This window comes from Stegodyphus dumicola, chromosome 5 (genome assembly GCF_044657685.1).
Source record: "Stegodyphus dumicola isolate Sdum_Otavi_A_Nest chromosome 5, ASM4465768v1".
In the NCBI taxonomy this organism is placed as follows: Eukaryota; Metazoa; Arthropoda; class Arachnida; order Araneae; family Eresidae; genus Stegodyphus; species Stegodyphus dumicola.
Genome location: NC_140772.1, coordinates 210382398 through 210406880, shown reverse-complemented (window position 1 = coordinate 210406880; position 24483 = coordinate 210382398). Strand labels below are relative to the sequence as shown.

At 32.5% G+C, this 24483-nt stretch overlaps 2 protein-coding genes across 3 annotated transcripts in view; one reads left to right on the top strand and one right to left on the bottom strand.

Annotated features, from left to right (window-relative positions):
- LOC118205526 (uncharacterized) overlaps window positions 1–8816 on the top strand; it is a 47857-nt gene extending 39041 nt beyond the window's left edge. For both annotated transcript variants that reach the window (XM_035377815.2, XM_035377816.2), the window contains 3 exons: window positions 4601–4814; window positions 6859–6924; window positions 8525–8816. In XM_035377815.2, the coding sequence (XP_035233706.1) occupies window positions 4601–4814; window positions 6859–6924; window positions 8525–8733 (489 nt within the window). In that variant the 3' untranslated portion in view covers window positions 8734–8816. The remainder of the gene's footprint in view (window positions 1–4600; window positions 4815–6858; window positions 6925–8524) is intronic.
- Window positions 8817–19283: 10467 nt separating this feature from the next.
- Ufl1 (UFM1 specific ligase 1) overlaps window positions 19284–24483 on the bottom strand; it is a 63174-nt gene continuing 57974 nt past the window's right edge. Inside the window, exon 17 of the mRNA XM_085817622.1 lies at window positions 19284–19470. Coding sequence (XP_085673748.1) covers window positions 19328–19470 — 143 coding nt within the window. The 3' untranslated portion in view covers window positions 19284–19327. The remainder of the gene's footprint in view (window positions 19471–24483) is intronic.

Sequence of the window (24483 nt, the reverse complement as noted above, 5' to 3'; positions counted from 1 at the left end):
TGCAGATGGGAGTGAAAGGACTTTATGTTCATGTGCTCCTAAATGGCCAAAGCTTGAGAAACATGTTAAGGACTGCATAATAAATTGCAGAAAGAATGGGATATTGTTTCAACAAAAAGTATTTTGATTTAAATGAGGAAATTAGGGATATGTATGTCTATTGCCGATTTTTCTGGAATGGGGTCATGGTGCAAGGGATTCATGAAGAGAAATGGTCTGAGCTGTTGATGAAGTTTTTTCTATTTACACTAAAGACCAGTAAGTTTTTGGACACCTGTTATAGAAAAGAAAAACAAAATTTATTTATGTTCAATGATTGGTAGAATCTTCATGAGCAGCTATTACAGCCTCAACCCTGTGAGGCATGCTTTTCACAAGTCCTTGTGTAATAGATATTGGTATTTTTTTCCCACTCAGCTTGGAGAGAACATATAAGTTCTTTTACCGATGTTGGAGTGTTACCCCTTAGTTCAGTGATCCACCTCATCCCATAGTTCTCGATAGGGTTCACCTCTGCGCAGGACAGTTCATTCAGTTTAACCCCATTGTCAGCATACCAATCTGTGATGAACCTTGCAACATGACAGTTGGCAATGTCATCCTGAAAGTAATATGGGACCAACCCATAAAACTGCCACATCATAGGAAGCACACTGTCATCCAAATTTAGCCCCCCTTTTTTTACTATTATCGAGCTCCTGAACCTTGTAGAAGCCCTTTTCATAAACATTTGTAATATCGATAAACACTTTCACCCTGTAGAGTAGAGAAGAGAGACAAGCTCTGTGGCCAATAATCGCGAATAATGGTGTGCTTCACATGGACGACAGCATAACTTATATACCAGTTTTAAAAATTGTTAAAACATCTACTTTTAATAGTAAGTTTTGATTTAAATGCAATAAATATATGAAGTTCATTCTGTGTACATCATATATTTATAGATTTGAATTTTTCTCCTCTTCAGAACAATTTATAAATCTTGAAACATGAGACCTTCAAGGAAATTTATAAATCTTGAAACATGAGAGAATAGATACATTAATTTAGTAGCTTTGAAATATTGAACATTGATAGAATTGTGCTGTGTTCTAGTATCAATAAAAAACACTAAAAGCTTAAGATTCCTCCTTTTAGTGCAAAAAATTAGCATTTCAGACATTAAAAAAATTGTTAAATTTCCATTATGTTTATTTATACCAGGGTCATCGAAGGGTTAATGAACATAAACAGACTGCTTTTAATGTTACAATATGGTTATTAGTGAAACCTTTTGTGATGTGCTTTTTATAATAAGTTTAACATTTGTATAAATATAAATATAGGAACAATTGATTTTTCAAGATTAAAAAATGACTAATTGCTCCATTTAAAACATTTTTTGTAAGTGAAATTATGTATGAAGAACCATTAGTTGTGAAAATATAGTTTGAATAAGGACATTTGCAGACATGGGGCATATACGTAGCGTATTCGGAAACTAAGTACCGTTTCATTCTAGCGCCGTCGCAGCGCTGTGGTAGGTGCACTAGTCTTTCTTGTTCACTGACTTTCAATTGTCGCCATTTTGGTTGCTCTATGTTGTGTTTTCAGTTTGCTGTGCACATTCAAAATGTTTAAGACAATTAGTTCTCCCGCTGACTGTGAGATTCGTGCCGTGATTAAATTTTTGAACGCGAGGAATGTTAAACCGGCCGAAATTTATCGTCAAGTGACAGAAGTTTACGGTGAATACGCGATAAGTGATGGAATGGTGAGAAAGTGGGTAAGAATTTTTAATTCAGGTCGAACAAATGTCCACGCCGAGGCTCGGGGTGGTCAGCCTTCTGTTGTCACCGATGATTTGGTAAGGAAAGTTGAAGCAATTCATGAGAATAGATGCTTCACAATGACAACTCTTTCAGAGGCATTTCCACAAATTTCACGTACTGTTTTGTTTGAAATTGTGTCTGACTGCTTGAATTATCGCAAACTATGTTCCCAATGGGTTCCAAAAATGCTCACTGATGTTCACAAAACAAAGCGACTTGGTAGTGCCGTGACATTTCTCACACAGTACAGTGATGAGGGAGAAAACTTTTTAAACCAAATTGTGACAGGTGATGAAACTTGGGTGTGTCATTTCACACCAGAATCGAAACAGCAATCGATGGAGTGGAGACACAACTCATTCTCCGAAAAAACAAAAGTTCAAAGTGACAATGTCATCACAAAAAATCATGTGCACTGTCTTCTGGGATAGGAATGGCATTTTGCTTACTGAATTTCTTCCCAGAATTATGCGGCACGATATTGTGAGACTTTAACAAAACTAAGGCGTGCCATTCAAAACAAACGAGGAGGAATGCTTAGTAAAGGAATTGTGTTGCTCCATGACAATGCTCGGCCCCATACTGCTGGTGTCACTCAATCGTTAATTCGACAGTTTCATTGGGAGGGAGCAGTTCGATCACCCGCCGTACAGCCCGGACTTGGCACCGTCCGACTATCACTTGTTCCTGCACATGAAGCTCGAGCTTGGTGGCAAGCGCTTTGGGTCTGACGATGACACAAAAAATGATGTGGAGTCGTGGTTATCGAAACTGGCGGGAAGTTTCTTTGACGATGGTATACACAAACTGGTCACCCGCTATGACAAGTGTTTGATCATTGGTGGAAACTATGTTGAAAAATAGTTTAAGACATGTATTTTCATGTAAAAATAAAATTGGATTCAAAAAAATTGTTTTACTATTTTTTTTCTTTCAAAACGGTACTTAGTTTCCGAATGCGCCTCGTATAAGTTGTTTGCATTAGGAATGTACGAGGGCTATCCAGAAAGTAGATTACGTTTTGGAATAAAAAAATAAACAAAGTATAGGAAACAAATTTTATTATATACAGATGAAAGCCACACTCAAATACTACTTTTCTACATAGTCACCATACAAATTAAGGCATTTATCGTAGCGATGTACGAGCTTGGAAATTCCTTCGTCGAAAAATTCGGCCGCCTGCGCCTTCAACCACTTCGTTACCTCTTCTTGCAGCTGTGCGTCGTCATCAAAACGCTGCATAGCCAGCCACTTCTTCATTGCTGGGAATAGGTGGAAGTTGCTCGGTGCCAGGTCGGGACTGTACGGCAAGTGAGGAAACAACTCCCACTTAAAAGATTCAAGAACTTTACGAGTGACATTTGCCGTGTGGGGCCGGGCGTTGTCGTGAATCAACAAGATCTTAGAGCTCAACATTCCTCTGCACTTGTTTTGAATTGCTCTTCTGAGTTTTTGGAGAGTTTGGCAATACCTTTGAGAGTTTATTGTAGTGCCTCTTTCCAGGAAGTCCACCAAAATTACACCTTTTCTGTCCCAAAAAACAGTCGCCATCATCTTCCTTGCCGACATTGTTTGCATGCATTTCTTGGGTTTTTGGGGAGAACTTGTGTGCCCCCACTGCATTGATTGCAATTTCGTTTCACAGTTCACATGTTTCACCCATGTTTCGTCACCAGTAACGATGCGATCGAGTAAAGAGTCACCATCCTTATGGTAAGCGTCCAAAAAGTTCAACGCTGCAGCCATTCGCTGATTTTTGTGGTCCTCTGTCAAGATTTTTGGAATCCATCTTGCACAAAACTTGTGGTAACCAAGCTTTTCGCTGATGATTTCGTGCAACAAACTTCGCGAAATTTGTGGAAAACTCAAAGAAAGTTCCGTTATTGTGAAATTTCGATTTTCACGGACTTTAGCATCGACTTTTTCGAGAAGTTCGGCGGTCACTATGCTGGGTCTGCCACTTCGATCTTCGTCGTGAACATTGGTTCGGCCATTTTTAAATCTTATGACCCACTGACGCACTCCACCTTCAGTGATAATGTTGTCCCCATACACTTCACGAAGCTGCCGATAGATTTCTATCGGTTTACAGTTTTTTGCAGTCAGAAACCTTATTACTGAGCGCACCTCGCAGCTCGCGGGATTTTCAATTAACGCAGACATTTCAAACCGTCACAGTATCTGAACGGAGCATAGCACGAACCTCTCACTAGCACGGCTAGATGCAGACTGAGCTGCGCAACGCTCTGACCGCAAGATGGCCGCGCTAGCCCCGCCCCTAGCGGACACAGACGGAAACGTAATCTACTTCCTGGATGGCCCTCGTATTTTGCTAGTTTTAAACAATTTTTGAAAGCAATTAAAAGTAATGTGAAGAGTTAATAAAAGTGATGTATATACTGACTTATGTGTAACTGTCAAGCAACTGAAAATCATTGACCTTTCTTGAGAAAAGTATATTTTAATCAAGAGTAGGAATACTGAATTTACACCATGGAAGATAAGTTGCAGGATGATTCTTAAAAAGCATGAAATGAAACCATAGAAACGCATTAACAGTATTTTTCAGAGAATGATATAATTTTTGTTAAAATGATATTTGGGATGCCTTTGTAACAGTGTGGGTAGCTTTGTGCAAGTCAGCCACTGTTGAAAAGATAAAAACAGTCATTAGGATGCTGTAGCATGAAGGGGCTTACACTCAAAATGGATATTATATAACTGTTATCTTTTTTCAATAGTGCCTTTTATACAGTTATAAACAAATGCTTTATTTTGTATTGCAGTTGCTTAACAGATTTTATGAAGATGAAGAAGAATCTAAAGATGCTCAAATAATTAATGTAAAAGCTATGTATAAGTACCTTATGGACTGTATGGCAGGGGAAGTTCCAGCTGTCTTGCCACCTAAAGAGAGCAAGCTTCTTTTGATCTTAATGAAGCAACTGAAGGATGTACCGAATAAATTTGATTTTCAAGAAGAGATGGATTTTATGAGGAGTATGTATAAACATGTTTATTCTCATTCATGAGTTGCAAAATAACTTTCCCTTTAGACCAGTATTTGTAACAACTTTTGAATTTTATGAATTTTTGTTGTTTATGCAATACAAAATAATAATTAAGAAGATTATTAATGGTATATTAATTACATCTAAAGAGACCAATGACTTCTAACTTATCAAACTGTTCATGCCATTTTGGCAAAATCTTTACTTTTGAAGATGAGGGACATGTGTCTGATTGCCTTCAAAATCATTCGGTCAGATTTATTGAAAACTTATGCCAAATTAAGTTGGCCCCCCTTTTTTACCTGATTTAGAATTTTATATTCTAATGTGTATCTTCCAATTTGATGTAAGCCATGCTTCACTATTATTACAAATTTTGTAGATATGTAAATAATTTTAGTGAAATTAAATGTAAATTGTAATTATCTCTTGTATAATGTAACACGAAAGACTTCAAAAGTGTGAAACTTCGCTGGAAAAATAAAATTACAGGGACTTAATTATGGTTACAGGGTCCATGTAACTTTGATATAAATAGCTTGGCTATCTTGCCAAGCTGGCGACTAATTTTTGTTGACAAATTTGGCAAGAAATTGCCAGAAGTCACCAAACTAGGTGACTATTGGTGATATTTCGGTCTGATCCCTATATGTAACTACAAATGTATCTGGCCTTATTAGTAACTGTAACAATTGCTGCAATGACTGAAAATTTCTCAGTGGACTGGAGAAAAAACTATGTAAGATTGGAGAGAGCATCAGTTCAGTTCAGTTCAGTTCAGATTTGAGTTTAGGGTTTAGCTTAGAGTATTGAGAGATCACTCTGCAAGCTTATGCATTAAGGTTTTTTGTATTGGCTTGTGATAAAAATTCTTGGTAGTTTGTAATCGTAATTATTGTGTATGCTGTCATACTGAGAAGAGTACAAATACTGCTGGAGTAAGGATCAGCAATTAATCATCGTATTTGTGCTTTGTGAAAAGAAATCAATGCTTTTCATATTGAGATTTTCTACAGCACTTAATTATTATTCAAATTTTAATGAGAATTTCTGGATTTTTTAAAAAAAATAACCACTGTTAAAAAACAGCTGATTTATAATGAAATTTATTAACAAAACTTGAGTTTTGGGGATTTCAACTTTTGTTCAAATTTAACTGAAAGGCTGAATTATATATATGAGTTCACCATATATGTATTTTTTCGTGTACTATAAATATAAATAAAAGTACTGAATAATGAAAATTAAGATCATGTTCTTAAAACTGTGTTATTTTATATAATTCTTTTAAAATTGTCTTAGGAGACCTGCCTACTTTATCAGCCGAGACTTCAATTTGACACTTGACTCCTATGTATGCCGTTAAATCTCTCTAAGATGTAGATTGTATGACATCTACATACAATGTTTGTAAAATAAATCCTTCTTTAATAAAAGGAAGTACACCTTTTTGTTCTTAAAATAATAGATACCTTTCTTTCAAAACAGATTTTAATTGATTATGTATCTAAATTTTTAGTCTTGATATTGTTATTTCTTTATTCTTGGATATAAGAAAGAATATTCATATAAAATGAATATTTTAAATAAAATTAAAAAGAAAAATAATATCATTTATGTTGCTCTGTTTCTTCTTAATCTATATTTTCTTAGAAAAAAAAGGGGTGGAGCCAAAGTCTTAATTATATTATACACTTTTGAGTCCATCCATTTTATATCAGTTTATCTTATAATTCAAAAGTAATAAATCAATTTTAATTAGTTATTACAAGCTGCAAGACATTAAAAATTATAAAATATAAATTTTTGAAGTATTTGCCATTAACATGTTATCTAACTCTAATATTTAAATTTGTTTTTTATATTTTTGAACTATAATAAAAATCTAGCCCCCTTTAAAAAAAACTTGCTTATACTCTTATTTGATGTTTTCATAGCTAAAAATTCCTTTTCTATTAGCTTTTATGCACATTGTATTTTAAAGATTTTGATACTTTGATGTTTTAATATATATATTTTTTTTTCTCTTCCAGAATATAGGCAAGCTACATCATTCACCCCTTTTAAGGTGAAAGATGAATTTAAGAAGCAAGCTGGATGTAAGTTATCACTATTTATTTATCTTTTAAAAACCATTATTTATGATGTATGCCAATGCTTTAGGTCATTAATTTGAATCAGAACTTCATTAGTATTACAATGTTTAATTTTTTAATTCATTAAAAATTAAATACTTCTATATTAAAATAAGATAGTGACTTATAATAAAATGAAATACTGACTTTTTTAAGTTTTCGTTTTATGTTAGAAATTTATCAATAAAATTATACATTAGTGTGTTATAAAAAGAATTCTTAACAAAGATCATGCAAACTCTAAATATTCTGATATTTTGCCTGAAAGCAACTTTTTCGTACTTTAAAAAGTGGGGAGAGTCTGATTTGAGTACTAACATAACCAACTTGGTGATATTTACAGAAGAATAATGACTTATAACTGAAAAAATATTTATTACTTACATATTTTACTTCTTAATTAGGTATTTATCATAAATGTCAATCAGTAAAACTACTTACATGTGGGTTTCTGTTTCTTTTTATTCTGGTGGAAATGTCATTCTCTTAAGCATAAAAATTCATTACTTTGAGATGATATTCAGAGCATTGTTTCCTTTAGCAACTTTACAGCAAAATATGTACTCCTGCAAACATTTTACTGCAGTTTCTTCAGTTTCATACAAACCCGCACTTATATTTTAAAAATTGAAATTAAGTTTGCAAAGTATCTTAATTTGTACATAAAAACTTTTGAAATTTGGAACATAAACAAAAAGAATGTGCACAAAAATAACAACAACTGATAATACACAGCCGTTAACCTAACATTTATTTGAGCTTAAAATTGGCAGTTATTTTTAGCAACTTTGCAGAAAAATATGTACTCCTCCAAAAATTTTATTGCAATTTCTTCAGTTTCATACAAACTCACAAGTGGATTTGAGCTTAAGATTACATTAAGATTAGTATTTTGATTTGTCCATGAAAACCACTGAAATTTGGAACACATCAAAAAGAGTGTGCACGAAAATAACAACTAACAGCTGACAATACACACTGAGCCATTAACCTAACATTTATTCGAGCTTAAATAATTTTAAATAAAAGAATTCTGTGATATTTTAAGGAAATCTGTGGTGAGGGATCCATGTCTTATCACTCTTGAAATTAACAGAGTTTATTCAAAATCGATGCCAGTCTAAGATTGTTCCCCCCCCTACATTTAGATTTTATGATTGTATATTTCTCTTAATAAAAATCTGTTTTGATTTATGATGCCTGTGCCCTTTCATACACTCTTTTTTATTATGTGTTTTTACTCCAGTTTCCTAAAATCCCTACTTAAATTGTTGTATGTTGATAATGCATTTCCTGCTCTTAACTTCTATCACAATGTGAAATCAAAATAATACTTATCTCTATATTATTGATTGAAAATACATGTGAAATTTTATTATTTAATTATAAATAACAATTATAAATAAACCAGCAATATATCTGCACAAATAATTTTTTGTTCATATTCTTCCCAATGATTTTTATATTTAGTAAAAAGTTGAAGTTACTTTTTACTAAAAGTTATATCCAAGCTCTGTATTTTCTTTTTTTCATGCAAATTCTGGACAGATTAATTTTATTTCAGGTTCATATGAAGATCAAGCTAAACTTGACCCAAATTCCATTCCAATTCCTGAAGATTTATATGCCGTTATCAGCAGGCATAAAAAGGTTGTGCAAAGCTTCAATCCATTGATGGTTCCTCTCTGGATGCTGAGCAAAGAACAAGGTTATTTTAAGAAAATTTTTAACATAAGCAAAAGCAACAGAGATCTAAGTGCAAACATATATTAATAAGTGTTCTTTAATATTGTAACTCCAGTACTTGTACAAATATACATTAGTAATATAAAAGTCATATTTTCAGAAATTTTCAAGTCTGTTTCAGTTGAACTTTATTTTTGCAAGTTTGCTTATGCACTACTCAGAAAGTTCTAAATTCACATCCAAAAGCTTCATTTTGATACATTAACACGTTGATTTCCGTGAGGGTCACTGGTGACCGGCACTCGACTTGGCTACAACGATGTGGCGGCCACTGGCGACTCGACCGATAGTAAAATACATAATTAGAGTAAATATCAATGCTGATAAATTTTTAAATAGTACCATTGTTACAATAATGGTTTGAAGAATAACAAATCTTGAAAATTAAAATTTTAAATCACAAAAATGGTCTACAGTGCCTTGGAGGGTCATGAGTGACCCCCACCACGAAAAATGCATTAAGCACGATTGTATAACTCCCATTATCTTCTGTAGATAATATTTCAACATAATAAAAATTTCAAGTTGGAGTCATGGACAAACCACATCAAATGCACGCAGCAGTTAACTTGTCAACATGTAAGAGAAATGCTCAATATTGATATTATTGTATATAACATATATATATTACAGTTTTGTAATCAGACCATTATTTTTAGTTACCATCTGAAATCGCAAACAGTTAACTGAAGCGTGTGCTGGGAAATTTTCAGCATGAAATGCTAGCTTTAAGATCAGGTAAAGTTCTTGGATTTTCATGACTTACCAGATGTTTCAAATGTCCCCAAAGCCAAAAATCATATGGATTGATGTCTGGGGATCGTGGAGGCCACAGATTATGAAGTGGCAACTGAAGAAAACGTTTTTCTGTAACACGACATTTAACACGACATTTAAGAGTATTCGTAATACACCCTACAACTTGTGGAGGAGCTCCATCTTGTATAAAAATACTGCGTGCAAGGCACTGATGTGCGTGCAGGATTTTGAATGCCTATTGTTGCCTGGTGATAGAGCATATCACTGGATCTGTGGAACTTAGCTCCTCGAAGAAGTACGAGCCAAGAATAAATGACGCAGAAAATCCACACCATCTTTTTTAGTGAATGCAATAGAAGCTCTTAAGACAGGGCTCGGATTTTCAGATTCCCTAATTCAGCAGTTGTGAGTATTCATTGCATTGTCCAAATGAAAATATGCTTTGCCCACATAGAGGATATTCCAAGGCCATTCTGAATTGACCTTAAAGCAAGCAAGAAACTGGAGTCTAGCGTCCAAAATTTCCAAGAGATCTAATGTCCGAAATTTCCATAGAGCAGATTGCTGTTTTAGTAAAACAATTTTACTAACAAAACAAGATCTCGTCAATTTATTATTGTGAGCAAGAAGCACATTGAAAAAAAGTCTCCGAAAATGTTTCTAGGTTTTTATAACAGCTGCTGAATGACATCGTCTAAAATTTACATTTTTGCTGCAGGCTTTCAAAGTAAAAAGCCTTCTGATGACGCTATTTGTAATATTTTTTCACTGGAAGAATTTCATAAAGTCCATTACAAAATTTCACTTATTTTCTGATCACTAGTTTCGCTTGTAGGCAGCTTTGAAATAATGTTCTTTAATTATACACACCTTGTATTTTGTAAAACCTTAATGAATTTTTGATTAAAAAAACTAAACTATTTCAAGCAAGCAGTGGGAACATTATAGGGAATAAAACATTTTTATCTCCAGAGACTGTAATCAGAATCCAAAAGAAAGCAGTTTTTAAATATTTTGAGCCCAAATGCTCTTGAAATGTGTATACATTTGTAAATGAGGGGAGGGGATACTTGCTTGGGTGTAATATACAAGGGGTGATGAAATAAAGAGGTACGAAACGACGTAAAAACGTAACAGTTAAATATTTGCATATTCCGCCATGGGAGAACGTGTCGAGACATCTTGGGATGCGATTGGAGTCTCTGATTGGGATCGGAGATGCGCAGGAAAAAGCACAGGCTCTTATCAAAAGCGGCGTCCAAATGATGCGGCAGTCCGTACGAGGACAGGATGGCATTCACATTGCAAAATTCGACGACTGAGGAGCAGCAAGGCGTTATCCAATTTCTGACAGCGGAAGGTGAGAAACCGGATGGTGACAGTTTACGGAGAGAAATGTGTCTCTGACAAGTCTGTCAGAAAATGGAGTGCTCGTTTTCGTGCCGGCCAGGAGAGTGTGGGTGATGACCCGAGACCAGGCCAGGCAAACACTGTCATCACAAGCGATCTTATTGACAAGGTGGATGACCTATTGAGAAGTGATCGGCGTGTCACATTGCGAATGTTGGTGGTGAAGGTGGATGTCAGCTATGGAACCGTGTGAACAATTGTTCACAACAGGTTGCGATATCGGAAGGTGTGTGCTGTGCTTGGGTTCTGAAGCAGCTCACCGACCAGCAAAAGGAACTGCGTATGGGGAACTGCACAAGCATGCGTCGTCACCTCCCCCTAAAAAGTTCAAAGCCGTGCCGTCAGCAGGCAAGGTGTTGCTTTCCGACGTTCAAGGTCCGCTACTTGTGGAATTCCTCGAGCACAAAAAAAAAACCATTAACTCCGATGTGTACTGTGAGACACTCCGAAGCCTATGCAGGTCCATTAACCTGCGTAATCTTCGGACTGGGGCTGCTCACAGAGGGTGTGGTTTTGCTCTATGATAACGCACGTCTACCCGTCTCCAGAGTCACACACATGGAACTGGCCAAGTTCAAGTGGGAGACATTGGACTACCTGCCCTACAGTCCGGACATGTCGCCCTGCGATTTCCATGTGTTTGGTCCACTGAAGAAACACCTGAAAGGGAAGCACTTCCATTCGGACGACGTACTCAAGGACGCTGTGAAGGACTGGGTCTCGTCACGGCCACAGGAATTCTGGGAACAAGGAATCCCGCGGCTTGTTCATCATTGGGATCGTTGTGCTCAGGCCTATGGTGTATATTTTGAATAAAGTCTACATTTGTACCCACCGTGTCGTCCTTGAAATTTTAAGATTCCTATATCATTTAATTTGAATTTCATAAAACAATAACATACTCTAGGTTGACATGCTGAAACCACATTTTTGGCTAACAATATAACATAATTAAATCTGTTTATCAAGTTTGATTGAAGGTTACGATCTTACCTGAGCCTTAGGTTAAGCTTTAAAAATCAGAGAATTTTTTATGTGTAATTTATCAGTTTTATACTTAAGTTTTAAATCATTTTATCCTTATCATGTAGTATTCTATTCCTAATTATTCATTTCTTTCAAGGAAAAAGATAAAGAATGTAAAAACATCACCTTTTCATGTATATTAAATTCTGAATCAGAGTAACTTCTCATGACTCTTTCATTTACATAATTTGGTGTATTAAATAATAAAATTATTATTTAATAATAATTAAAGTTATAGTTATAACTATTAAATAATAATAAGATAGTTTGACCTTCTTTCCAAATATAATGGTTTATCAGCAGCCACACAGATAAGATTATTAATCATTACAAGTTCTCGGCAGTGGATTTTAGAAGTTGCAATAATTTTCTCTTTAGAATATCCTTTATGAAATTATTCTTCTAAATCAGAGTTTTTCAGCAATTTACTACCATAAAATACTCATTACCATAACAAAAATTTTATACTTGAATAATGCAAAACAATATAATAATTGTGATTTTTATAGAAACAGTTACATATTATTTAAATAATTTGTTATCTCAAATTCAAATTAGTTTATAGTCACTAATGGCAATGATTAGTAAAAATTATGAGACAGATATTTGTATCTTGGAAAAAATTATTATTTTAACTTTAAATAGTGAATGACAGAAATTAAAAAATTTCTAATTCAATTATTTAAAGTATGGCAGATCATCAATGTATTACCCAGCATGGATTTTTTTCCTATGGGGGGGGGCTAGTAAATAATAATGAGTGAATTAGATATCTTGTTCAACACTACCATTACAGCATTTTTGGTTTACTTTTATCTATAGTAGGCAGTCATTTTGATCCCAACTTAATTAATGGAAAAAATCTGGCATTTTAAGGTTTTTTTAAATGAAATATGTTATAATTTAATTTGTTCAATTCATTTTGTTTACAGATAAAAAGTATTTTGATTTTACATCAGCTAAAAGCCAAAATTTTCTGCCGAATTTACCATGTTTTTTTTTTTTTTTTTTTTTTTTTTTTTTTTTTTTTGCCATAGGTGAATAAAGAGGCTTCTCGCTTTGTAGGAATTATTTTTCATCAATTGTAATATTTTCGTCTGCTTCATAACACAATAAACAATTCTTAATAAAGGCATTCCAAACCTTTGAAGCAAGATCTAAAGGATTATTTTGTAATCTTTGTGATTTCAATATGCAAATATTTCATTATTTTCAAGAATCTGCCCCAAGCATTATTTCTCTAAATTTCAGGCCCCGGGATTTTGACCAGAAATTCCGAGCCACAAGCAAAAAGCAGCTAAATTTTTGACTTTGAATTAAAGATTTTTTGCAATGCCTTTGCTTCAGCACATTGCTGTATATGATGCAATATTTGTTATTCATAAAAAGTCTCCATGTCTTACTTAAGTTCCCATGAATTACTTTTCTCTTAGCAATTGTAGTTGGGAAAACATTTTGAAGAGGAAGTCTTTTAAGTGTATTTGCTGAAATAATTTCCTTTTTCCATACTGCATAATTTGCTGTTTATTCATCTTTTGATCAATTTTCTTCATTTTCAAATTATCTAATTTTCCTTCATTTTCTTATGGACTATGGCTTATTCCATTCCTTTTTGTCGGACAACTACTTCCATGTCCTCTACTAAATTCTCATGCAAGGTTGAATCGTTAACTTCCACGACTACCTTTTTGTAAAATTTTTTATTTTTGGAATCGATATGATATGGAAATTATGAAGGAATCAAGAGTTTGTACACATTTCTGCATATGAAAATTAAGTACTTTTAAGGACCAAAGGGAAAAATAAAGGACCTAACAAGCAAATAGGAACTGAATGAACTATAGCAATTATCTACACATGAACTTCACTTCTGTAATTTGAAAGAATAAAATACATCTCCACGGTAAGGATTACAGGAAATATGATAACCTGCTTTAACACTTAGAGATAACTTCTAAGGGTGAGCAGTTAGTTGCAAATAATAAAATAAAGTAGTTAGCTTTAGTAAATTATGTAGTTAACTTCACATACTCACTATTAATTTTTTAAGATTTATTTTCTTTTTTTAAAATCACAATCTAAGGACATTTTACAGGTTTTAAAAAAAAAAAAAAAAAAAAAACTAATTACACATATGATTTATGATACAAATCTAAAACAATATTAGGATAATTATGCATTAGCTAGATAACATGTTTTTGTAGTTTTATAGTGTTACAAAATATGTGTATTTTGTTGTGTTATAATATACAACAAAATATTTATGGGTCTTTCTAATTAGAAAATTTTCCAGTTATTTTACACGTTTCCTTATCTTTAGTATTTTTTTGAAGTTTGTTTCAATACATGAATCAATGTTCCCAACAGTCTCTGCTTCATCTCCTAAACTGTTAATGTTTCCGCAATGTATAACTTTGCAGAATAATTTTCTTTTTCTTTACGTAATCAGTTTCTTCCTCAATAAGTTTCCTCTTTGTTTTAGAAATTTTCAGATTTGGTTAAAGATGTCCGCATTTATTCAGATAATGGCTTAGAACAGTGGTCGCCAAACTTATGAAGTTTCTGAGCATTTTTAAATCCTACTGTGAGCTACCCCAAAAACTACTAACTACTTTTTAAAAAATTTTATATTTGCTTATTGCTTATTGTTGTATCATAAATTATAATACAACATTTAGCTTAAAAGCGTTTCTCCTAATGCATGCACTCTTCGTGTTTATTCGCGCGGTGATGACGTATCTGTTTATTATGTATGTATGTATATGTACATCATTCTTACTTTTTCACCTCTCTCTGCTATACGCAACTATGTTTAAGTTAATCTCTGTCATTAAAAATGTTCATTGATGTTACAATGTGTTTAAACCCATTTATTTCTTCACTTATAAACTTACATTTCTAGTAAATTTGAAATCAATTTTAATTAAACTGTATATAACAAAGACACTGAAGTGTAGTTAGTATTAAATAACAAACATTTTTAGCATTAATAAAGAGGATAGAACTCCCTTTTTTTTTTTTTTTTTTTTTTTGTCATCACCTTTTTTTAATGTTGGGAGAGTAGTTAGTGGCTGTCATTTGAATACAGTTGTCCAATTGTTCATCAGTGAATCTGTTTCTGTACTTATTTTTAATAAATTTTATATTGGGAAAAGAAATCTCACACAGATATATAGAGCTGAACATTGCTTTCACTTTGAGACAAACCTAGACCAAAATTGGGTATTTTTCTTAAGGAACAAGAGGACAAATATTTTCATAGTTTGAAGAAAGTGATTTTACACATAAATCATTTTGAAAACCAATCAGTTCTAACTCCACTGCAGTGCTGTCTTCTTGTCAGTATCAGCTCAGTGGAGGAATCAAGGTTAGGCAACCGAAGACAGTTAACTGAAGACGATCTACTGAAGATGTCCTCTCGAGCTACTAGTAGCGGCTGCAGCAGAAATCCAGGAAGCTCCTGTAATCTTCAACTGTATCTGGCAGCCGTTCCTCCGATGTACTCTGTGTGATAATGTCCGTGGTCGACACTTTGAACAACTGTTGTCAAATTTTTGTTTTCTCTGGACATCACAAGCTGTGTTGTACCTATTCTGTACAATAAATAATTTTCTGGGGTGTTTCTTTCTTGTCTCAGTTTGTCCATCTCCAGACGATTTTCACCCCTCAACCCTTTCGCAACCTTTGTTTAAGACGTTTGTGCGGGACGAAAGGAAATCAAAGGCAGTATATGGGATGTAAAAGGGTTAAACGTCATTTGCAACCCCATTTTCCGTTGCATTTTTTATTCAGCTTAATAAGTACTCCTCTAAGTTTGTTGAAGCATTTCAGATACACCGTGCATATTTGTGAATGCATTGCAAAAAAAAAATTTCCTCCTAAATATTTATTCACACTCAAAACAACAGTCGTAAAAAACAGACATTTTCCCAATTTTGGGCAAAATTTAGGACTTTTAACTTTCCAGCACGCACATATCGTATCTTTTTACGACATCCGTTATTTTACTGGTTTTGGCACAAAAAATGACAGAAACGAGTGATTATTGATAATAAATTTGTTAAGAAATAAAATATTAATCTTATTATTGCAAAATACAAGTGATATCGCACTCAAGTAAATTATTTTTAAGTTCTTATGTTAGTGAGATGGAAATGGAATGATGTATTTCATTATAGAAAATTTTAAATTTATTAATTAATAATTGTATTTTAAAATCGAAGCTAATTTTAATATTCATCAAAGGCAAGTATAGACAGATAAAAAAGGAAAACACACCTTGGTAGGAAAAAAAGTAAGTTTAGCATTACTTACTTCTGCAAGGAAATTTATTTCTTACTGGTTACAAAAACGCACTTTAAACTAACTTTAATATTTCTTATTTATTTCTAAAAAATAGAAATAAATGAAAATAAGGAATAGAAATTGCTATTGTTCTCACATCCAAAGGTTTCCTTTTCTTCATCAGATAATTCTTGAAGAATGCGAGTAAAATCAGCTGGTTGCACATATTTTTTCGCCATGAAAACCGTTATAAAAACTAGAGTCAAATGTTTACAAATTAAAATAATACACAGCAATTAATAACACAAAATATTTGTGAAAAAAAATAGTTTCTGAATTTTCACCCATGACCATGCGTGTGTCGTAACTTTTATGAAAATGCTGCCATGTAGCACAAAAGCCCCCCAAAAATAAAAAAAAAATCAAATGACTTCCTGTTGGCACATTCCATGATGTCGGGAAGGGTATAGAATAGAAATAGAAGGAGAAATAGAAATGACTTTCAGATGTCTCATCTTCAATATACAAAAAATGTGCATTAAAAACAGAATTTATTGTAAATTTTGAGCATACGCGCATCGCATGCTGGAAGGTTAAGGTTAAAAAAAAAATCATGTCAAAAAAAAAAGTATTTTTAAATGCTTTTAAAGATTGTAAAATCCTGGGAAAGTCTTGCTTTTCCTCAGAACAAGATGGTGAAATATTATTGCAGTTTACGTTAGAAAGAATAATAGAATCTTCCTTGATGAATCGCATTCTTCACTTGTAGTTAGAATAATCCAATCTTCATCAGATGAAAAAGAATAAATTTCTATATTAAATTCTTTATGAGAACTAATAAATAAGAAAATTGAAAATTACAAATGGTTAAAAAAATTGCAAATAAAAAAGTGGTCAGAAGTCTCCAACAAATCAAAATGAAGGTGCGATACAGAACAAGGTGAAGAAGTTACTAAAATATTCAGACAAGAAACATAAGACTTGGGTTGGGGGAGTCTCCCTTCTATTCCAGCCAGCTGTTGAATAATATACATGAAAATAAAAAGAAAATCCAAATAAATGCATTCAAGATGCTGCTACACCAAGCCCGAATTAGGCAAGAATTTAATAATTAGGGAAGAACAGTCAAAATGACCACTATCCATAATTATATTATATGCAATTATATATAAAAAATAATCACATAAAACAAACCAAATTATTATATTATCTTGGTATATATTTAGAAAAAATTTTTAAATGCGAATAATTTTAAGTTTGTCAGAATTCTGGTATTACCAAGTTCTTAAATTGACTGAGTCTCATTTATTTGTGTATCCTCGGAGGTGATTATAAGATTAGTTGATTTGCATTTGTGGAGGACTTCTCGAGAAAACTGTCCTATTTTCACATTACATGGACAGAAAATCACGAAAGGGTAAAGGAGCCAGCTCATTCAATTGCAGGAACTAAAATCGACATTATACTACCCACAATCAGTAATTTTTAGTTTGCTTTTGTTACTGACTGACCTCAATCTGACCCAAATTCAGATTTTAACACTGAAAGAATATTTTGCAATAGATAACATATTCAGTAAATATGGATTAATTTTATGGTACCATTTATGCATAAACAATGCATGTTATAATGAGTGTAATTTCAGAGGCAATCAGATTTCACTTAAGCTGATGTCTTTAGTCAGTTGCATTGGAGATAAAGCCACAATTCAGTGTAATGTTAGATGTGTAAAGTAATCAGCGTAATATTAGGTCTGTTTAAAGCAAATACCTTCCATACATTATTTACATCTAAATGATTTAATTTTCGTTGAACACTTGAATATTTAATTGCTAAATTCTGATGTCTTGGTACAGCCAGATTATAAATCCTTTTCATTATTTTTACTTAGTTACGTAGCTGATGTCTTTAGTCAGTTGCATTGGAGATAAAGCCACAATTCAGTGTAATGTTAGATGTGTAAAGTAATCAGCGTAATATTAGGTCTGTTTAAAGCAAATACCTTCCATACATTATTTACATCTAAATGATTTAATTTTCGTTGAACACTTGAATATTTAATTGCTAAATTCTGATGTCTTGGTACAGCCAGATTATAAATCCTTTTCATTATTTTTACTTAGTTACTTTTAATTGGAAACTTTTTTATAACTTCATAACACAATCCTTAAAACCACAATTGTTGCAGCATTTATGTATTTAACATGGTTTTTATACACATGCAATATTTTTACTAGTAAACAAATAAAAAGAAAAATTTATGAATGATATTTGAAATAAGTTAAAAAATATACATATTTTATTTGTTGTAGAAAGTAAGAAAGGCATATACTTCAAAAGACATTAATTTTTATTATAAAAAAAGAAAATGTATTTAGCAATTAATCTTGAATATTACATCTATCAAACTTTATAAAATTTATAATTAAGGACAAAATTTATGCTTATTTATTTATGGCTATGTGACCCAATTTTATAACTACATAATATTTTTATGTGGATATATTAATATTCTGATTTTGTGTTTTTCCACATGTAATGTAAAATTTATTACTCAGTGATGGCCACTGAATTATGGCTGACAGTGATGTGGTTAAAAAATTTGTGAATTACCAGTCTATATTAAATAAATATCTTTATCACAGACAGAAAAGAAAAATAACTTCTCCCACCCAGCAGATTTTTTCCATTTCCCCCTCCTTTTGTCAGTGTGTGTGTTATTGGACTAGATCTACATTTAATCAAATCTTTGAGCAAAAAATTACAATTAAGCTTACAAAAATAATAGCTCAATAAAAAATAAAGGGAGCTTTAATTTCTTTAATAGATTCATCACTCGTAATGAGCGGCTCAAAAAAATTCCACTGATGGGGTATATTAAATCCACTTTAGTTATAATTACTCTTCATAACTTTCATGTTTTTTTTAGGATGCAAGGGGTCCTTAAAATAACCGACAAATGTATTTTAAAAATTCACTGTCAGTTTAAGTGAAAAAAAAAAGGTGATACTTTCTCTCAGAATTTCAGAGCTAAGAAAAATATTTTTTATCTAATCAAAATAAACTACTAATCAGCAATAAATAAATAAAAACTTGCATTTTTCCATAATCTTTTTAATAATAAAATATATATCATACATTATTAATTCTCCGACTCTGAAGTTGAACCTTTCTTGTAAGTCAAAGCAGTTTCTTTTATTTTTGGCATGCTTTCAGATAACACAGATTCATTTTTCTGTTTTTCATCTTCATCATCCGTAGGAGTCAATTTCTTGATCACTAATTCTATAAATAGCACATAAATATAAGTACATATCATATTCATTTGGTGATAATTAAAGCAAAGAAAGACTGGAAAAAATAAAAATTAACTGCATTTAAGAAAAATATCACACAAAATTTTGCTGAAAAATATACACAAGGAAGTGATGAAGTTCATAAATGTTTCTCTTCTATTTTCAAGCATAGGAATAATGCTTTATTCAAGGAAATACTACATTACAGCATTCTTGTATTTTAGGAGCAAGTTACATAGGTCTTATTCAATGACTAAAAATTAACAGTATTTATACAAATCTGAACTGATTATATTTCGGAAAATTAGAATAAACATATTATGCTAATCATAATGTACAACTACTATGTTGGAATACCTTTCTTAGCACAAATTATTTTAGAAATTTTAATTTCTGATATAAGTATGCAAATGGGATATTATGAAATTGATTTTTAATCCTCTATCATAGAAAAATACAAAATTACATTAGGACTTAATTTTATGATAATGGAAAAGAAGAAAATAGCAAATACATTTTCACATAACTGAAACACCTTCAATACATAATACAAAGCTTGAATTCCAGTTTGGTTTATTTAATTATGGCAAAGCTCTCAAGAGCTAATACAAAAGCTGAATTCCAGTTTGATTTGGTTTATTTAATTATGACAAAGCTCTCAAGAGCTAATACAAAGCCTGAATTCCAGTTTGGTTTGATTTGGTTTAATTATGGCAAAGCTCTCAAGAGCTATCTGCCTAAGGGAAGGTATGTTTTCGTGAAGGATTTCTTAAGGGAAATTGGGTGGTATATATGTTACACATGGGGAATACCATGAAAATGCCCGTGCAGCCAGCCCATTTGTACCCAGGACCAAACTACCAGCATTCAGCGACAATACTACTTGGCCTCTGAATTCAGGATGTCCAATATCTGGAAACAACCCCCTTTTTTTTTCTATACACGTGCATTTTATATTTTTCCATAATAAAGCATGCAGAGAATCTAGATTTTTATATATAAAATACCTCCATATTGAAAAAACAATCATTTATCAGCATGAATCTCTATAATCAATAATTTGGCTCTGTACCACATTTTTACTTGGCACACATCCTAAATCAAAACAGTCTATGTGGAAACATTGTTGATTTAATACCCAATGAATAATTTATATCCCTGACACCAACATATAGAATCTTTATTTACTATTTGTTGGTTTTATCCCCACATGAATAGCAACACATTGAAAGCTTGAAAAATGACTCAGGGAATGATGTCTAACCTTAAATATATATATATACATATATATATATATTAGCACCTGAACATCAGACAGCAAGTTAACCTCTTATGCTGATATTATGCTTGGGAATGATTACACACTTCAGCTAAAGTCTCTGCAATATGCTGAGTGTGTTGAAGAGGAGAAATTTAACAAAAATTTCTTTGCAAAAGAATTAATTTTGCAAATGATACTCAAAGACCAAAAATATTTTATGCTATCTGAATTGAGAATAACTGATTTGTTCTTCATATAAGGCCAGGATTGGTACCAATGCTGGTGTAGCAGAATATTTTAAATATAGAGAAAAAATGAAAATGAAAATTAAGGGATAGCAAAATCTCTAGAATTTAGGGAAGACACTGAGATGTAACATTTTTAGAATTTAAAATATGCAAAGACTACACTAGGTTGCAAAACATCTACCTCTGCCTATGGATAAGGCTGGATATGTAGGGATTTATTTGTTCAGGACTCAAATAAGCCCTAAGTGTGTAAAGGCAGAAGTATAATGAATATCTAAATTAAAACAAGTCAACTTAACTATTCTAGTGTGCAGCAGAACCAATACATAATTTAGCAGAACATGTATATAGTCGTCAATCTCATGATACATCACTAATAGTGCATAATGGATGCTAGGTAAATTTTACGATGATAGCCATCAATTTGAAGGTTTTCAGATATTGCAAACGAAAAGGAAAAATTTCCAGTTAACAGAATTTTCAAGAATTCTGGAGAAATGATAATAAAGAAAGATGATACAACAGATGAAACTGAATTAAAACATTTAATGGCTGTTTGCATTGGAGTTTATCTGACTTAATGGAGTCTATTCCATGTGTTGATTATGCCAGTACGTGCTGTTCAGATTTTTAAATTGAAGAAAAACTGTTTTTCTTGACACTGTGAAGCAGTGTTGGCTGTGCCAAATGTCTCTGTTAGTTCTGATAAACCTATTGAAAACAGCCCTTTATCTTTCTAAAGTTAACCTGAAGATGTAATAACATGATCAAATAATGATGTTTTATTTCACAACAGTAGATTTAAAAAAAGGTGAGGCAAGCACTACTAAAATTTACAGCTACTGTATTCTCAGAGCAACTCATTATGTAAGAAACAGTTTATTTTTTTAACCTCTTCTTTGAAAAGTTCTTGTACTAAAATCTGGATTTGCGCTGTAGGTGTGAAGGCCCACTGCTATTCATTTGGATGAGCTGTTTTGCAGTTATTTTGTTGGGAAAAAGCACATGATGTTTGTGATGATGTAAAGATAGCTATGTTTATCTTATTTCTCTCTTTTTGATTTGATTGCAGCTTTTTGAGATGTTTTATTATACCTTTCATTTTAATGCAGAAATGACTTATTAGCAGTCTTACCCTTTTTTAGAGGTATGAATTAATTTTATGGGATTCGTGAATGCAAAATTCTGCTAAGCCATTGTAAATCTAACCACCAATACTGTATAAAGTCCAAAATCTGGACTTGTCAGAACTTCACCAATTCCAGATTTGGGAATTTTCTGGTTATGAGAATTTGTGATATTATTATTATTTTTGGATTGGGGTTTTACATGATTTTATAAATTTATGAAGATAAAATGTAGAAATTATAAAATTAAAAAATTGAAATAGTGGTTTAGCAGGAAAATTTTCCAGTTAATGGAATTTTGAAGAATTCTGGAGAAATGATAATAAAGAAAGATGATACAACAGATGTTTCTCATTGTGATGTTAATGCACTAATCATCGGTTAATTAATGTGCTGCAAAACCTGTCATATAGTTCTAAATCTAGAAAACAATGCTATCAATCATGAAGAAAATGACAGACAAGTTGCTGGGAAATAGAAAATTTTGACTGATGATTTAGTCGGAATTCTCAACATGGCAATGACATGACTTGAAGAATGGAATTTATAACTGAACAAGACATTACTATGCCCCTATATAAATTATTAGTTTTAAAAATGAAAGAGATGTTTTAATAAAGCAAAAAATAAATATTTAACTCTTTTTTTTTTCAAATTTTGATTTCCTGAAGGTTATAAATGCTCCATTATTTCATAAACCACTATTTCAATTAAGACACAATAACACGCCGAATAAATACTAATTCAGAAGACAAACAACAAAAATCAGCGTTATATTTACAAAATTTTCACAGGACTAGTTTTGATCGTTTTACCGAACCACCATCCTCAGCTGCAAAACCGCAAATGAACAAGATAAGATAAGAAAGCCTGGACAAGAATAAGCAAGTGGCGCCATCTGTTGGTGAAACCAGAACTAAAACATAATTTCTTTAAAGGCCGAAGGCAAATTCGGATTGGAATTAGGATCGTTAACTAGAACAGAAAGATTTTTATGAATGTGAAATGCCTCTAGAAAATCCAGTTCTCCAATGGAAGATGTTTTTTGAATAATTTTGGCAGCAGAAAAATTGAAAGTGTGATTTTCGGACCAACAATGTTGCGCAACAGAAGACTTCTGTGTTTCCTTTTTTCTAACATATGCCTCATGTTCCTTGACGCGAAACTTTAAGGCTCTCTTAGTTTGGCCAATGTAAATTAAACTACACTGGCAAGGAATCCTATAAATACCCCAGGAATTCATATCCGGAATGGGGTCCTTAAGTATGGAACTCGGAATTTTATTGATGGGAGAATAAACAACCCGAAAGTTAAATTTCTGCAAAATATGTGCAACTTTATAGCTAATTGATGGAAAGAAGGGAATAACAACAGAATTTTTATAATCTCCTAAAACAAGAGCGTGCCTTTTAGTGTGTTGAGATGAGAATCTTTTAACTGCTTGATTAATGATGTTGGGTGAAAAGCCCCTGTCAATAGCTATTGCTTTTAAATAATTTAGTTCTTCCTCAAGGGCTAGTTTGGAGGAGCAAACTTGAAGAGCACGGAAAACATAGGAATAAAATAAAGCTAACTTTTGTTTAGTCAGATGACGTGATGTGTGGTGGAAGGCAAACCGATGAAGGTTTACGGTAAACCGTAGTACTGAAGTTGGATGTGTTACGTGTGACTAGAACGTCGAGAAATGGAAGAGAATTGCAAGTCTCAAGTTCAAAAGTGAACTGAATAGCAGGATCAATAGAATTCATTGTTGAAAGAACTTTATTACCTTCAAACAGGGTAAAAGTATCGTCTATGTAGGGGAACCATACCGTGAAAGTTTAAAGTTTCAAACAATTTTGATTCATAATAATGCATGTAGATATCAGCCAGGATGGGACTGAGGGGGCTTCCCATGGCTAATCCCTCAGTTTGCTTGTAATATTTATTTTGGAAAACAAAATGTGTTTGTTTCAAACAGAGTTGAGTGAGAGAATTTAGCTCATCAATTTCGATGCAAGAGAAGTGAAATTCGCGAAGTCTGGTTTCTAGACATCTTAATGCACCCTCCACTGGGACATTGGTGAATAATGATTTTACATCAAAAGAAACCATGAGTAAATTACTAGGAAAAATGTTTTTAACCTTTTTTACAAACTCTTTTGAATTTTTTATGGTGTAAATGTTATTGTCTAATAGAGTGAAAAATCTAGAAACCAAATATTTAGCTAATGGATACGAGGCAGTACCTAAATTTGATACAATAGGAGGGAAAGGAATACCACTTTTATGAATTTTGGGAAGAGCATATAATCTGGCACAATTCGCAACAGATGGGATAAGCGAATGTTTTAAGTTGCTTGAAATGATTTGTGAAGATTTCATCG